Source organism: Zea mays, chromosome 1, assembly GCF_902167145.1.
Source record: "Zea mays cultivar B73 chromosome 1, Zm-B73-REFERENCE-NAM-5.0, whole genome shotgun sequence".
Classification (NCBI taxonomy): domain Eukaryota; kingdom Viridiplantae; phylum Streptophyta; class Magnoliopsida; order Poales; family Poaceae; genus Zea; species Zea mays.
Genome location: NC_050096.1, coordinates 172,431,843 through 172,449,338, shown reverse-complemented (window position 1 = coordinate 172,449,338; position 17,496 = coordinate 172,431,843). Strand labels below are relative to the sequence as shown.

Genomic DNA, 17,496 nt, shown 5'->3' with positions numbered 1-17,496 from the left:
AGTAGGCTGATGAAGTTGATGTGGTTATTGATCCAAAAGATATCGACCTTAAAATAACAAGATCTGGTGGAGAAGGGCATCTTCGGCATTTATGAGGACGTCGAGAAGCTGTTGCAGGCACTGTCCAAGGAGGAGGAGACCGTGCGGGCGTGCCTGGTCACCTTCTGCGCCAACGTCCTTATCAACTTCTATGTGAAGCTCGATCCTCAAGCCACCACGTGTAAGTTGTTCGTCGGAATGCCAGAGCGGAATATGGTGTCCTTCGTCATGCTCGTGCAGGGCTACAACACGAACGCTGACATGAATAGAGCATGATGATGCTGGTGAACACCTGGATGAGAGTTGGGATTCTGCGTCGTCGCTATAAACGACAAGCAACACGGTGCGCGTTGTCTGCATATGTAACCTTTGACTGTCCAACTTCATGGTACATGTGAATTCGTAAATATTTATATACAAACGTGTGTCAGGATTGCTTGGATCTCTTTCAATAAAACTGGCAGACTTCGATATTTATTATGATTATTGAGTTGATTCTTACTAGCATTACTAAACAATAACCTATGCGTGCACATGTATTCCCGTTGCAATGCACGGGCATATACCTAGTTATTTAGACTTTTGGTATACCATTTACTAGGACTTATATTGAGACTACCATTTGATTACTTCAAAATGTATTACAAAACTTCTAGCAGATAGTATTTTCTACCATTCTTTACCATAGAAATTTCAATGGTTTTGGACCAATATTTTTTACTGCATAAAAATAACAAGAAATGGTGTAGAAAAATAGATTCATCCACTTCCTATTACTAAATCAGTCAAACAGTCAATGCCATATTTTTCCTATACCCTACCTGATCTAACAACATGACATAAAAATTTACACAGACATTTCTTTTATAAATCTTTTTCTATGGTTTTCTAAAGAAATTAGCCTTTTCTGTTTTTAATTTATTATCCAAAATTTCTCTACATGATTGCTGATTCAAATTAATTCCAGAGGTGGTTGATAGCACATGTTTTGTTCACAAAAAGTTTCACAACAATATTAGAGGTATTGCTATTTATTTTCTAATTTCTAAGGAATCAGCAACTTATCCTTTTAATCCATAATCATAAATTAATAAATAGAACATACCCCCAAATTATTAATCACAGGTAGACCATGACTAATGGAATCTAATAAAAATTTGGTTCCTATTTTTTTGACCTCGGATTTATTTATTTTATTACCTATAGAGAAACTCGGTTTTCGTACTTAAATTTAAACCATGTACAAAAACATTCAAACCTTTACATGCAATATTTTTAAACCGATATCTGGCCTAGAGGAGTCCTACAATTTTGTTTCACCATTTTTAGAGTTTAAAAACTCGAGTTACAAATTTTCCAAGGTTCTCTGTGTTTTAAACCAAAAAAGAAAAAGGAAAACAGAAAACCACTTTGCATGTTAGCCCCTCGGGTTCCTACTATCTGTAGACTATTACCACGGGGTCCTCGGTCACTATTCACCGAGTCTATGACAGTTTGTAGAAAAACCATCGGTTTTTGGCTTATTCGCTCGCGAGATGCATCGTCTTCCTCAAAATACAGTGAGGGACAGAAGAGCGCGCTGCTCGATTACCGGCTTATCGGTGGTGGAGTTGGCTAGGCGAGGTGGCGGACAGGTGCGGTCGACGAAGGCGAACTCGACGGCGTTCTCTGTCCGGTGGTTTGTGGACGGAGGTGCTCGGTCTACGCGCGCCAGCGGGGACCAAGGAACGACGGCGTCGACGGAGGTGCTCGGGGCCTTCTCCGAGCTCAAGCAAAGGCTCCAGATTTGCACACTTGACGACGAAGTAATTGCAACTTGGTGTGTGGATAGCGGTGGTCAGTGTAGGCATGGGCGCGAGCTAGCTCGCGTCGGCCATGGCGGTCAACGTCGGGTGAAAGAAGCGACGAGAGCGAGGGCGAGTAAGAGTGAGACGAGAGCAGAGGGAGAGAGTGAGGGCGTGGTGGAGTGCTAGGCCACAAGACGCCAGGAACGGCTGTTGGCTTGTCCATGCGCGCAGACAAGGCACGACACGGAGCAATGCGCGGCGTCCACACGTCCAAGCACGCGCCACTTGCGGACGCGATCTGCTCGGACTGCAGACACGAGTGAGACAAAACGGAGAGCTCGAAGCGTCGCCCGCTTCAGCCGATTTGTTCCCCTCTCTACCGGGTGGTTTAGCTACTAGATTTTAAAATATATACCTCCAAACTTTGGTTTGTCAGCACTGCGCAAAACAGTGGAAACTGACTGTCTAACGGTGTCAAAACATGTCAAACGACTTCGAAAGTTTGCCAACTTTTTACAGGGCGTGCCCTAAGTAATTATCCACAACTTTTGTAATTGGGGCAATGTGATTTGAAGACTATTTTGGTTAGAACATGTTGGCATTTGAAAAGAGGTACAAGATTAGACTTAGAAAAATCAGGGTTGTTCCCATTCTTTAACCATTTCCCAGTCTTGCATTCTTGGTTAAGCTTCATTTCCTTTGGGATTTGAATTCTTATAATTAATAGTTTCATAGGTCAAATGCTTGCTTCTTAAGTTTTGGGTTTTCGAGATAATTTCATTTATCAAGCACAACATTCACTAAATCACGTCATCACATATAGTTTAAGAAATTATCATCACATGAACTCAAGAGTTGAAAGATCAACTATTATCAATCTAAATTATCTAGGTGGATTTACTTGCACACACTAGCACTCCATGATAATCTATGGCTATGAAACCTAGGCCTTCTATTGGTTCAAGCAAGGGTTCACTTCACAACCATTAGTGACAATTTAAGATTCTAATGTAAGTGGTGAAATGATTGATGATGCTCATTATAATGCTTTCATGATGCACATGCCATGTAAGAGTATGCTAAACACCAGGGTGTTACATTAATGCTATAAACCTTATTTTAACAAGCATTTCACAAAGATGTCGTTTGGGGTGTTAAATAATGTGAACAATGTAGTGAATGTGAAATATGAGTTGAACTATTTAGTGATTGTGAGCTCTAGGCTAGGTTGTGAACTACGATGCGATGAATGTTATGAACTATGTTGGTTTTTGATTGTATGTATCTTCTCAACATTATTTTATGTTGTCTGTTATGAAAATATGAACATTATATCTTATACAAAGAATAAAGCCCGTGGAGGCAAGAATTAAACCCATGGACTCATGGAGGCTGTCTACGGCCATGGCAAGAATAGTATGGGTTGTAGCCAAAAACCGGTATAAAAATTAATGGAAGGCACAAAAATTAATGGAAGGTTCATTACCGGTTGCACCTGCCATTGGGTTTAGTACCATTGGTGTTTAGAACCGGTACTAAAGTTAAGGATTTAATAATAGTTTCATACATAAATCGGTACTACTATATTAAGTATATGTTCTATCAACCAACTGGTACTAAATTCTTAACTTTAGTGCCGATTCTAGCCTCTAATCGACATCGATTATTCTGCCTTATAGCTTCTTCCTAGATCGAGCCTCCAATCAAGTTAACCTGAGCATGTCACAGCGATTAATAGGAACAATATTAGTTAAAGAAGAGTGATCAAGGGCATAGCTTGCCTTATACTTGCGATTCCAGGTGCTTCACCAAGTGGGTCTTCAGATTTCTCGCCACCACACTTCTATGCGTAGAAATACATACAATAAAGCAAATAATGGGTATGGTAACATTACACTAAAGCATATGAACAAACTGCGTAAAAGTATTCTACGCATCGTTACGAAACTGTAGGTTCGAGAACTACTAAATTCAGAGTTTTGATTAAAAAGATATGGTTTCTGGAAGACCTACGTGATTAACCAATTAAATCTAGGTCTTATGTTGATTTTATAAATCATGTGATAAAGATATTAAAGAAATAACTAATTCAATTTCAATCTAAGCTATGACTTGATTATAGATTATATTTCAGTTAGACTATAACCATAGACATATTAACTTTGATTAGCTAGATTTAATCTACTAAACATTGGATAAATAAATATCTAACAATAAAAATGTATGATATGATAAATATAATGTTGTTACAACGTAGGTAATTTTATTACTGAGCCAACACAGTTTGAACGGACTAAAACGGAGCTAAATCGCGGAAGATATGATTTTTCTAAGATTTTATAATTTTTTTATACTAAGAATCATTTTTAGATTTAATTTATAATTTCCTGGGCTTTATTGGACTGCGGGCACTATTTATATAAAAGGGTGCTATTCATAAATACTTAGACTCTTTTTAGTTACTTTTAACGTAAAGGGGATGGTGGGTTTATTATAAAAATATTGGAGGTCTCTTTTGCAAAAAAAAAAACCCTAGGCAGAAGGGGTATATGACCTAAGCCAATGATCTCTGGATCTACGGATAGGATTTTAAACCATAAGATTCAATCGTGCAATCCATACTGTCCAACACAGATTGGACGAACCCTGGCCATCACTACCCAACACAACGATGTCTGGCATTGCCGCCTCGCCCCTCACGATGGCGCTATTGCCGGGAACTCCGATTGGCCGCCCTGACGCACCACTAACGATACTACTAACACAACTTTATTCAGAGAGTTGGCGATCAAGGCAGGGAGGTCCTCACCGACAGCCATGAAGCGCAGACTCGCATCGCCGGCACACGGCGGCTAAGCCGCGATACCGATCCCCGGAGAGGAATTTCCCGGGGTCAGGACAATCTCCCCGCGCGACGACACGCCCTGCAGATTCCTCAAGCCTTTCTTGACGCTCCCAGGCTCGCACCGGGATTCCCAACATCAACGAATCGGCGATCCCACCCACGGCGGCGCCTCTCTCTTTCACGACGACTCGCCCGCTTGATGACTGGTGTTCGCTCGGCTTGGTTTCGTGCTCCGATCACGACGGTGGTGGTACAGGATGGACGAGGGAGGGCGCCCAGAGTTTGGCTTGCTAATATAGGGCAGGGGCTCGACCAACTGGAGATCTTTTGGGAGAGGTTGTTGGGATTCGCCGCGCTTTCCCCGTACGTGGAGGAGATGACTCTGTTTGCCCGGCCCCACACGTGTTAGTGTCTTAGTGATAACGTGAAAAGGAAGGGGGTCTGTCAAGCGGTACCCGCGGGCAGCGTCACGCGGCCGAGCGGCTGCATCAGCGACCGAATTTTTTTATTTTAGCCCTTAAACAGAAGTAAAATCACGTTTAGACCTAAAAAAATTTTAAATGCAATTTTGGACTCTTAGCTCAGCGCCATAGCCACAGCTCGGCGCCACAGCCTATGGCGCCGAGCTGTGACGTGGCCGCAACGGCTAGTTGCGTCTAGGGCTGATCTGGCTCTGACGTGGCGGCGGCGCGCCCTCGTAGCTCGGCGCCATAGATCTTGGCGTCGAGCTACGAATTCCTATAAAAACGCCCGCGCGGCTGGCCGAGAGCAGCTCATTTCATCCCATTTCCAAACTTCGTCAAAATTTCCTGGATTCAAAGATTTGAGTTGGTTCACTTCGTAGACGAAGGTATGATTTCCAACTGATTCGTTTTGTATATTAGGTTGTTAGTTTAATAATTTGTATACACCTATTATATTATCATTTCGATTATTAGTTTGTGTAAACTTATTATAAAGCATAATAGGTACTAGTGATAATTATAATCGTTTATTAGTTGGAAGACATGTACCGAGAGGCGTTGTGGCAGAAGAGAGGTCGTCCTCGGGAGTTATATCCGGACGTATCTAGTAAGGATGCTCCTGTTCCTCCTGAACTCCCCGTGCCTAACTGTGACTGTGGCAGACTGGCTTGGGTACATCAATCACAACATCCAGACATGGCTGCTCGCTGCTACTACCTTTGTGGCACTTTGGACGTACGTAGCTTATGACTTGTCACTTAATTTCGTTCGCATTCATTATTTTGTAGATATGTAATAGTGCATCTTTCCATTATTTTAGGGACATCAGAAGTGTTTCTTTTTCCAGTGGATCGATGGTCCTGATAAATTTGACCCTCGATATCTTCTTTTCGTTAATTGGTTGAGTGGAAAGACCAGTCATGAGTGTTTTAAGCGTTGGGTACCTCCTCCCCCGAATCCTCCACCAATGACGGATGCGGAGAAGGAGGTAGCAACAGAAAGACGGATGGACTCACCGCCTCGATGCGATTGTGGAGACCGTGCTGTCATCGACGAAGACTATGACAAGCAGTTCTGTTGTCCGAACATTGATTATGTGAGCCCATTGATACGCTAAATGTATGAACTAGTTTTTATTTACAATAAATTACTAATTTTTTCTCCTGCAGCCATACGGGTGGCGTAAGTGTCGTTTCAGAGAGTGGTTGTATGGTCCTTTGTCCCATTGGCCAGAGCCAGAGGTAAAGGAAAAGAGATACATGGGGTGGGCGGCAGAAGAGGTCAAATTTGATCCAGTACTCTGCAAATGTGGTATTGAAGCTAAGTATGGATTAGTTCCTTCGGAGCTTGGTGTTGGATATTTTTGTGGACATATGGTCGATTACGATGAGGTTGGTATTTTTTTTTGCACCAGATGTAATGTTATAGCGGTACTTACTATTTTTTTGTAGGAGACGAGAAAATGCAGTTGGGAGAGTTACGACGACAAAGGAGAGGTGATGCGCACAATAGAGTCCAAGAGAATAATGGGACAGAAGATGCGTTGTGGATCTCGGCTCGTCGATTCGTACATTAACGATCGCATACGCGACATGCGTAGGGAAGCAAAATCTGCCTTTTATGATAGCCCGAAGCGTGCAGAGTATAGGAGGTTGAAGGCGGCAGATGAGAAGAGAGACAGGATGCAAGGGAATGGGAAGCGGCTCAAGCCGAGAAACAGATGTTGGATAATCTTGCTGATCGCCTCAAGGGAAGTAAGTGAGATAAATGATATTATAATTATGTTAGTACAATTTATTTATCCTGACTTTGCTAACTTAATTTTCTCATTATATTTGCAGAGATTGGAAGCGGCGTAAACTATTTGGCCGATGAGGCGCATGCGAGATATGTTCAGGATAAAATGGCAACGGTTGAGCTGATGGAGGAGGAGGACGACGACACATCTAGATTGAGTGAGCTTATCGCCCTCGCAGAGGCAGGATTACATGAAGAAGAGGAGGACGACACGTCAAGGTTGAGTGAGCTCATCGCACTAGCTGAGGCAGGATTACGTGCTCAAGAGGAAGAGGATGAGTTTATGTCACAGGCCGCCGCAGAGGTAGAGGCAGCTTATTACAAGAAGAAGTCTGATGAGGCTGAGGCTGAGGATGAGCTATTCTCCCAAGCTGCGGATGAAGCAGAAGCCAATTATTACAAAAGAACTGGTGACAAGTGTGATGCAGGACAATGTAGCAAGTGGAATGAGGTTGTTGTTGAGGATTGCGCGACGGATGACTCCGAAGATGAGTTACTCATAGATTGTGATTCAGACTGAAGAATTGTAGCCTATTATGTAGTATTTACGTATCAAAAATAATTTAGAACTCTAAAGATGCGTTACTTATTGCTTATTATGTTTTTTACAGTTCACAAAAAAATTTTGCAAGAATTCCCCTTGTTTTATTAACAACCACAGTTCAAATAATCACATAGTATAAGACATATAAGCATTTCAACATATAATACATCACAAAATAACATCGAATATAAAAACATCCACAGAACATAGTTCTTCATACAATGTCCACAAACAAAGTCCAAAATACAAGTTCCACAACACATAGTCCAAAACACATAACATAGTTCATATTACAACGTCTCCAGCATAAGTCCAAATCACACAGTCCATATCACAAAAGTATTCATTTCCTCCTAGTCTTACCCTTGCCCTTGGCCCCAAGAGCGTCGGTGCCTGGAGTGTAAGGGTCTCGTGGACGCCTTCTACGTGGTGTCAGCTGTGATGGCTGAGTTGTAGGAGCATCCTGCAACTGAGACGGTCCAATCTCCACCTGACCTGCGGCGCCAGCGCCAGCGCCAGCGTCGTCGTCGTCGTCGTCGTCATCGTCCTCGTCGTCCTGGGCCACGTTCTCAAACGTGTCCCGCGTCGATCGCGACGAGCTGAGTCCTGCTGTAGATGGTCCAACTGCACAAATGGGAGGCTGAACGTCCTACTGCATACGAGGCACAGGCAGCTGCACGTCAACGCCCGCTAGAGACCGGCATCCACACCGAGCCGCTGCTCGACGAAGACGACGTGATATTCTCTATAATCGAAATGTTAGTTAAAGACATATGTTACAACATACAAATAAACAAGTTTTCTGTTAGACATTGATACTCACTGATAGTAACGATAGCGTAGTAGTATCTGAAGTTCTCTGTGAGATACGCTCGAGTTCAACAACAGATACGAGCATAGAGTTTCCCTATCACAAGTTAAGACATTAGGATGCTCAAAACTAGACATAAAACATTGAATTAAAATCTCTAATTTTAGTAAAGAAATAGTTACCACTCTATCAAGGATTGGAGCAGCCTCAATTTGGGACCCGTGCCGAGCAGCTATGTTGAAAGCTGTGTCTTCGTCGTCTGACGATTCTTGCTCGGCGTAGTCTGCAGCTGTCCACTGTCCCTTCAGCTTGCACCTAGTCACACCAGAATACCAAATCAAATACCTCCGGAAGTTGTAGTTTGTGTGCGCCTGGTCATTCTCATAGTTCAGATCCCCCTGCTGGTCCCATTCATCAATGTAATCACGATGGTGCGTCTCGAAGTCCGTGACCTTCTTCTGTCTCTGTCTGTCGAACCTGCAAAAGTTAGAACCATATATTAGCGACTACCTGATATTTCAATTATTAGTTAGAATAACAAGTGCATGTAGTAACTCACTTATGAAGTTCTATTGAAGTCGAGAATGGCTCCACCGGAAACTCCTGGCGCAATCCGAACTGTCGAGCAACTCTGTGGGGCAAGTGGTACTCAACAGCATAAAAACAGATGAGGGGACACCTCATGAGGTAGAGGTCCTTGTCTATTGAGCACATGCTGCTCAACTGTATGCTGGCGAAATATGGATCAAGATACGGTTGCCAAGTCACCTGCAAAAGTTTTAGAAAGCCCATGTAAGCACGCTGGTGTCGTGTGATAAAAGTAGAAAGGACATGTAAAAAGATAAAAGGAGAAAACTCACCATCGAAGGAGTAAGTGCGTCGAGCTCGTTTGAGTACTCCACGTAAGCACGCTGGTGTCGTGCGAATGGCTCCTCGACCTGGTCCCAGCGGTAAGCAGCCGTGGGCTTAAGCCGATGTCCGGCTACCACGAACCACTCACGAGGAGGAAACTCTCTGGGTCGCCCGACGGGTATGTGTGCCCACATCCACAGCTGTAGTAGGTAGACACATCCACCTAAGCTGGCGGTCCTCGACGAACGACGACAAGCCTCACAAAGTTGCCTGTACAGGAAGGCCAACACTGCTGAAGCCTAGCTGTAACCTCCGGTCGTATCCCAGTCAGTCAGGCAGGGCAGAAACATCCATGACGCGCTGTCGCCTGTCGCGTCTGGAAAAAGAACTGAACCAAAGAGATGGAGAATCCAAGCTCGACAATGGTATCCAACCGTCTGCTCATCTGCACCAGGTGGACACTGCCCAAAGCTCTGCCTAAGCCAGGTCAGTGGGACTCCGGTGTTGTGGCTACCTCGTAGCTCATCCGGAAGCAGTCTCCCAAGAAAGGCCTCCACCCTCTGCCTCCAACCGCCTGGTGATGCCTGACCGGTCACTGGACGACCCATAATGCTGAGACCAAGAATCTTCTGGCAATCTTCAAGCGTCACGGTCATCTCACCGCAGGGAAGGTGGAAAGTGTGAGTCTCTGGCCGCCACCTATTGGAAGACAAAAGAATACAAAATCATTAGTATGCAAAGTAGATTTGATAATTGTAAATATTAAACAACTAGAGAAGTCTTTACCTGTCGACCAGAGCCGTCAACGCCGCTGGGTTGAAAGTGGGCAGCCCACGGCGGACCTGGTACGATAAGACGTCCAAGCCAGCCCTCTGTAGGAGAGGAGTGTACCTCTCATCGTACCTCATCTCCTCCAGAAACCGGTCGTGGGTCCGGACCCGCAGAACGGGCAACACCTAGCAATCAAAAGAATTTTCATTAGTCAAATATAGGTCGCATATATTAATTCAAATATAGGTCGCAAATATAGCAAACAAAATATTACCTCTCCCTCTGTGGTGAGACGGCCCCTGTGGTGCTCGTCGTAGTGAGGGTCCAGCAAGTGGAACTGCGCCATCCTGCAAATTAAGATATCAACATATTAGAATATAAGTTGTGTACAAAGTGTAACAAAAACATCGACATATTAAAATAAAATTTGTGTATAAAAAAATATATCACACCTGACTAAGTGTCCAAATGCATGTACGTGAGTTGTGGCCAAGTCTACCGCATTTTCCGCATTCATTCTGCTCTGGGTCCACGAGAAAGGGGGACGCTCGTCCTCTCCTACTGCGACCGGAAACCTGATCCATAACCATGTTGCACCGGCTCCTTTTCCTACTACCACGTTTGTCCCATCGATGCGCTGGATCAGCAACGTATACCGGACCGGTGTACGTTGGCCATTGTGACTCATCAAGAAATGGCTCAAAACGAGGGCTCCAGGTACGTACTAAGCTCTCTACACTGAACTCAGAAGGTATTCTGCTCTCAAATGCAAAGTTACGATGACGTGCGGCCGCAACATAATGAGAACATGGAAAATGGTATTGTCTAGGTTTACCACATCCACACCAGAATGCATCAAGTAACACGACATGTGTCCTCGAAGGTCGCACCTCACCGTCGGAAGTTATGCCGCCTAGTGTTGTTACCTCGTATTTACCCAGCTCCTCATCAAAGCATTGTACCTCATGTCTATGGGCACGTTCCTTTGCATTATTAAGGTGTGATGTTGGTTTAGGTGCCCATCTCTGCCCTCGGGTCTGCATTGCCTTGGCCTGCGCGTGTCTATCATTAAACCAAGCCACAAGCCTATAAAAAGTGAATGTTACTATAGCATTGACTGGCATGCCCCGTATACCCTTGAGCACACTGTTAAATGACTCGGCCATGTTGCTAGTCTGAAACTCGAACCGCCAGCCACCTTCGTCGTAGGCCCTTGTCCATTTCTGTGGTTCCCTCAGCAATCCAGCAATCCAGTTCTTACCTTCAGCATTTGTTGCATCTTTTAGTTCCTTCAACTTATCCTCGAAAAACGAAACCTCCAACTGACGACATACCTCCTCAAAAAGGGGGAAGTTAGCCTTGCTATGATCCTTTCGAAGAAGATTTTCTGCTAGATGTCGAGTGCACCATCTGTGGTGCATGGGTGCGTAGCCAGGAATCTGCTCTTGCACTGCATTAAGAATACCTTGGTGTCTGTCAGATATGACACCAACCTCGCGTCCAGGGCCTACGACATGGATGCGTACAAGCCGCAAGAACCAAGACCAACTATCTCTGTTCTCCCTCTCCACCAAAGCAAATGCCAAAGGAACCAGTGAGTTGTCTGCGTCGCATGATATGGCAACCAACAATGTGCCCTTATACTTCCCAAGCAGAAAAGTACCATCAATAGAGAGCACGGGACGACAATGCCTGAAGGCCTCTACGCACTGCGAGAAACACCAGAAAGCACGAAAAAATATCTCTTTGCCGTTCCTCCATTCATTAGGTTTGGGGATGTACTCGTAATGCATGCCTGGGTTTTTTGCTTTCATTGCATTGAACAATGCTGGTAACTTCTCATAACCCTCCTCCCAATCCCCGTATATCATCTTCCATGCTCGCTGCTTTGCCCTCCATGCTTTCCCATATTTGATCCTGTAACCAAACAGCTCCGAAGTCATGGTCATAATTGACTTCACCTTCAAGTTTGGCTGACCCTTCAATATCCCCAATATCCTTTTCGCAATCAGGGTAGATGTCAACTGACGATGCTTAGAGCTCAGCTCTGTCTGGGCACAAGTGTGTACAATTTTGGTGATCTTAAACTTTCCGGTGTCCTTCTACCTTCGGGCACATACCCTCCAATTACATTCTGGCACCTCGCACACAACAGTGTAACGACGCTGTGCATACGAATGTCTCACCTTGAACGGCCTCTTCCGGTTCACAGAATATTCCTGTAGCCATCGTCTCAGTGTAGGCAGATCCTTGAAAAGTAAGCCAACCTTAATCTCAATGCTGTCGGCGTTATCCGGAGCCTCTAGCAGTTCATCGTCACGTCCTTCAGCATACGCACGGGTGGAATGACTTAAACTGCTAAATTCATGTACTGCAGGGTCTCGCTCCGGACACAAACGTCTTATGAGTTCAATTTCTTGCTCAGTCATTTCTTGAACCGGACGGTCATCATCAGAATCTACGGCCCGTGCAGCCTCATATGGCTCCTCCTCATCCTCAATCTGAACATCAACACTATTGGATGCCCTGCATATGTTGTCCATATTATATGACACAGGCACATCAATCTGAACATCAGCATTATCGATATGTGGAGATCCTGCATCGGGTCGGAGCAAGAAAAACCACATTAAAAAGTCTAATCAAACGAAATAATGATGGATACGAACAATGTGTCGAAGACACTTACTAGGATGATCGTGAACTGGATCCTGGGTCAATGGGATCTCTTGGGGGGGTACCACCGCATTAGAAGCCCCACAAACGCCGGGAATAGGACGAGAAATCTCATACTCGTGCGGACCCGATTGAGCATCGGGCACAACAACGACTTCTTCATGAAGCTCTACCAAAGGAGCTTCAATACGAGATGCATTTGGCATTTGTGGAGATAACCCGACTGGACCTTCGCAATGGCTAACAGGTAACTTTTGAACAACCACATCCAAACATGGTGGAACCATCGTCTTCACAATTCTTAAATATATCACCCAATCATCTTCTAAGGTAATAGAGATCAACCGTCGGACAACTGTTCCATATGTAATAAGGGACAACAAACCCTGAATTGATATTCTAGGGTCGTTTATTTCGCAACTAATCTCCTCATAAGCTCGAGCCAAAAGCTGGTCAAAAGATGGTCTTTCAACGAACAACATGGTCACGATCTTCATACCATCAAAAGTAACACTCCCATAAGCATCTATCTCCACCCTTCCTCCATGGTATAGTGTTACTAGGCTGTCCATCTATTGCAAAAATGGATTACTAACTCAATAATGGCTACATACTTAAGCCTACTAACTTACTAAGTAATAAATATATATTAACTAATAACTATACAGTAAATATTAAATGAACACATCAAACGAAATTACATAATCTATAAATAATGTACGAAAACTATGTATATCTGATAACGCGTACGAGTCCAGCTAACGGTGGAGAAGGTCAAGTCGGACGAACACCTACGTACAAAAAAACCAATTGTCAGTAAAAAATTTGGCAGCACCTCCCCTGTAAAGTGATGTTTATAGAACCTGCGAATAAACGACAACACGATGGTTGTCAACACAGAAAACATGTAATATCAATGCGCTAAACAAAATGGTAACTATATAATCACTAAGAATTTACTAAACACTAACAATATACTACGCAACAAACTAGCTAACTATTTTAATAAACACTAACAACAAAATATCTAACTATTTACTAAACAATAAATAAGTGGATACCTAACTAATTACTACTAGTTTACAAACTAAGAAATTAAAAAAAAATGGTCGGCAGTGGGGGCGGGAGCTACCGGGCGAGCTCGGGCGGTGGGGAGCGAGCTCGGGCGGCGGCGACCTCGGGCGGTGGGGAGCGAGCTCGGGGCGACCTCGGGCTCTGGCGGCCGCGACCTCGGGCGGTGGGGAGCGAGCTCGGGGCGACCTCGGGCGGGCGGGCGGCGGCGGCGGGCGGACCTCGGGCGACCGCGGGCGGCGGCGAGCCGGAGACGTGGAAGGCGGCGGCGATTTGTGACTGCGGCGGCGCGGTTGTTTGGAATGAGCGCAGAGAGAAGAAACGCGCGCAGAGAGAAAGCATTTTTCGGTTTTTTCCTAGCTCGGCGCCAAGATCTGTGGCGCCGAGCTAGGTGCCACGCGGGACTGCCACGTCAGGAAGCTCGGCGCCACAGGCTGTGGCGCCGAGCTGTGTTACCTCGGCGCCACAGGCTGTGGCGCCGAGCTTCGGGTCCAAACGTGCAAATAAAATTTCTGGGGGTCCAAACGTAAATTTTTAACTCGAAAGGGGCTAAAAAACAAAAAATTCGGCATCAGCGACCGCAGGGATGCCTACTTGCAACTTGCCTAGTCAGCGGCACCAGACAAAGAGGCATGCGCCGGGCGCGCGGTTGAGCCGAGGGGTGGGCTTGGCCGATCGAATTTCAGCCCAGGCCGCAACGCCCTTCTCTCTATTTTTTCTTTTTGTTATTTCTTTTCTAGTTTTCTACTTTATTTTCAAATCTAACTTTATGTCCCAAGTTTTTATTCTTTTTATGTTTTTAGCCGATTAAATGCAACAAAGGTAAATGCCAGCATGATGCATTTTTTATTACTTGCAAAGTGGTTTGTACATGCCAAAATGAATACAAAGTACACATGAGTGATATTTTCTCTCATTTTATGGTTCTATTATTCGGGTATTACACCGTTACCCATACCGGCATGGGTACGTGTATAATTTTGTACACTACTACGGGTATTTTGTACCCAACTTAGCTATTTATTCTATTCATTCTTTTTGTTCTCTATAAGATGGATCCCCAAGAAGAGGCAGCGAACATGATGGAAGATATCATCAACCAAAGGTCGAATGTTGCTCAGTTGGATTCTTCCAAAGACCCAAATTCATACCTAAACTTAGATGGAGGAGGTACTACAAATACATCCGCCGATGCTGCTAATGTAAATGAAATAACTTCGATTCATCATTTTTTAATAAAATATATACTCTACATTATTTTTATTGATTTTCTATGTTTAATTTTTATTATCTAGCTAAATTAGGATCAGGCAAGGTTCATAAGCCTAGAGGTCCTACTAGGGCCAACAACTTCGAAGACCAAATGATAATAAATGAAATTGTGCTAGTCACGGAACCAATAAACCCAAAAAAAGCTTCACTAAGATGGAAAATTATTGTGGATTTCACGTAAGGGAACATGTGCCTATTAGCATTCAAAGATATAAATCATGCATGCACGAAGAACTTACAACTTTGATGATACAGTGCATGGAGGGAGCTGCGTATAAATAATATCGACCTAAAAGAAGAACTTACATTTAGGTTGAACTTTCCGGTACATTTGTACCTTTTTTATCCCTTAAGTTATTTGTTAACAATATTTCAAAACTTTTTTCTCGTTTTCAATGTTTTGTACAAAAATAGTGGACCAACCTTTGTGGTTACTACATTTGTGAATTTATTCACACATTCATAGGTAACAAGTCAGTGGCCAAAGTTGTCGAGGTAAATCAACATTTTTTGTATAATATGATGTTTATTTCCTAATGATAAAGTATCTTATCTTTTAGTTCAATGCAATAATACTTTTTGTTGGCAAATGACATGTTATAAGGATGAAGGAGGATGTACTCCATGAGGATAGGATAGCAGCAATTCAAGAACAATTTGTAGGGTTTCTGAATAAAGAGGTCATGTCTAATAGAGACTTTCATTATTGTGGACAATCGCTTCAAAACTTGTAGGGTTGGTGAAGAAGTTTCATATTAAGAACATATAGTGTGGATATAGTAGTTATAAGTTAGAAAACTTCATAGACACTTGTATATATTTCCATTTGTTCATATATGAATCTACATATGGATATGTGTATATTAATGATTGCATCTACACATGTATATATATAAAGAGCATCCATTTCAATGTAAAAATGCCCTAGACACGATAGATCTGTTTCTAAAGATATCGTCTTTACCATCGGTTCTTGGCTAGATCCGTTACTAAAGGTTCCATCTTTAGTATCAGGTCCTGGCTAGAACTGCTACTAAAGGTTCCATCTTTAGTAATGGTTCTATACAGAAACCAGTAGTAAAGTAAATGCATTCAGTAACGATGCTATCTAGGAACCGATACTAAAATTAATACCTAACAGATCTATCTAGGAACATGTACTAAAGTAAAGTCTTAAGTAACGGTTCTAGCTAGGAGCCGGTCCTAAATATGATATCTTTAGTAACGGTTCTAGGCAGGAACTGGTACTAAAGATGATACTTTTAATAACGGGTGTATCCAGGAACATGTCCTAAAGTACATGCTTTACTGGTCTTTGCAACGATCGATACTAAAGTTGCGGGCTTTAGCCTCGGATGTAGAGTACCGGATGAGAATCCAGTGTAGCTAGTTCTAATCTGGTATTGATTACTTATTCCCTAGTGGTCTAGAGGACATGGACTAAGGGAGAAATAAATGTGGATATATAACAGGCATTTTTTGTCCTAGTTAGTGACTCAAACCAGAACTAAATCTAACCCTTTAATCCTAGTTAGAGCCATGACCCGAAACTAAAGGCCCCCTATGCTTTCATGCGGAGCTAGCTATTGTTGGATTTATTATGGGCTTGGCCCATTTAATCAATAAACTCTATGGTGTGTAATTATGGACAATATCAATAGTACCATATTAAAATTTCAAGGGTCGTTGGCTTGACTTATATGGTGGGAATTATTCCACTTAATTTGAGAAGTTAAGAAACGAATAAGGGCATGCCACACGCGCGCGTGCTTTGCCGCCGCTGCCGGCCGGACCGGGCACGAGCCGGGCCGGGCATGGCGTGGCGAGGCAAGGTAGGCGGCAAGCGGGCGAGGCGTGGTGTGGTTGTGTTAATTTTTAGCACTCATTAACTGCGGGAGTTTCAACTCCAGGTTAAACCTTTCAGTTGCCCGTCTCTTGAATAGCCACATGCGAGACCCTTCTCCTTCAGCTTCCCTTCCACGATGAAAGGTTAAAAGGGGGAGAACTCCTATCGCTTGGGATGAGAGTAGAACTCTTTCAGAGTCACAGTCCAGCCGCAAGTGTGGGTATTCTCATCTCGTAACTCTGCGCGCACAGAGAAGCGAGAGGGCAGGTGCCTCCGAAGCCCTTGCCATTCGAGACCTTGCACGGGGAATTAGGTTTTTGGGGAGCGTCTACACGACAGCCCGAACATCCTTACTGGTAAACATCTTCTTCTTCTTGGCGTCTTCATCTCGTACGACATGACAAGAGAAGTTGGACAAGGATCAGGATCCTCGGAGCGCATGGGTGGGTATGATCAATTCAACTCCTTAACATTTTACGTTCTCCAGATTATATGTGTTTCATATCTTCATCTCTGTTGTTTCGTATGTAGCCATGAATTTATCCAAACTGTTCTGTCATATCATATCATGACTTTTCTGATGTCTGTTCATGCTATTAATATAACATACATGTTTGTTTTAATTTTACAGTCATGCTGTTTATGTTGCTATCTATTTATTTTTAGTTATTCCATCATGATGCATGCACCATGTTTATATGCTTATTATATTTATATGATT

At 43.5% G+C, this 17,496-nt stretch overlaps 1 protein-coding gene and 1 long non-coding RNA gene across 2 annotated transcripts; both read right to left on the bottom strand.

The window, feature by feature from the left end:
• Positions 1-3,293: 3,293 nt before the first annotated feature.
• On the bottom strand, positions 3,294-5,064 carry LOC103640552 (uncharacterized). Its single transcript, XR_559719.3, has 2 exons — positions 4,636-5,064; positions 3,294-3,669 (listed from the first exon to the last, which is right to left on the bottom strand). It is a non-coding gene; the product is annotated as an uncharacterized lncRNA (long non-coding RNA).
• Positions 5,065-9,420: 4,356 nt separating this feature from the next.
• On the bottom strand, positions 9,421-10,202 carry LOC103640551 (protein MAIN-LIKE 1-like). The gene is made up of 3 exons (XM_035964133.1): positions 10,185-10,202; positions 9,926-10,095; positions 9,421-9,838 (listed from the first exon to the last, which is right to left on the bottom strand). Exons 2-3 carry the CDS (start codon positions 10,045-10,047, stop codon positions 9,439-9,441), a joined length of 522 nt encoding a protein of 173 aa, XP_035820026.1. The 5' UTR covers positions 10,048-10,095; positions 10,185-10,202; the 3' UTR covers positions 9,421-9,438.
• Positions 10,203-17,496: the final 7,294 nt, after the last annotated feature.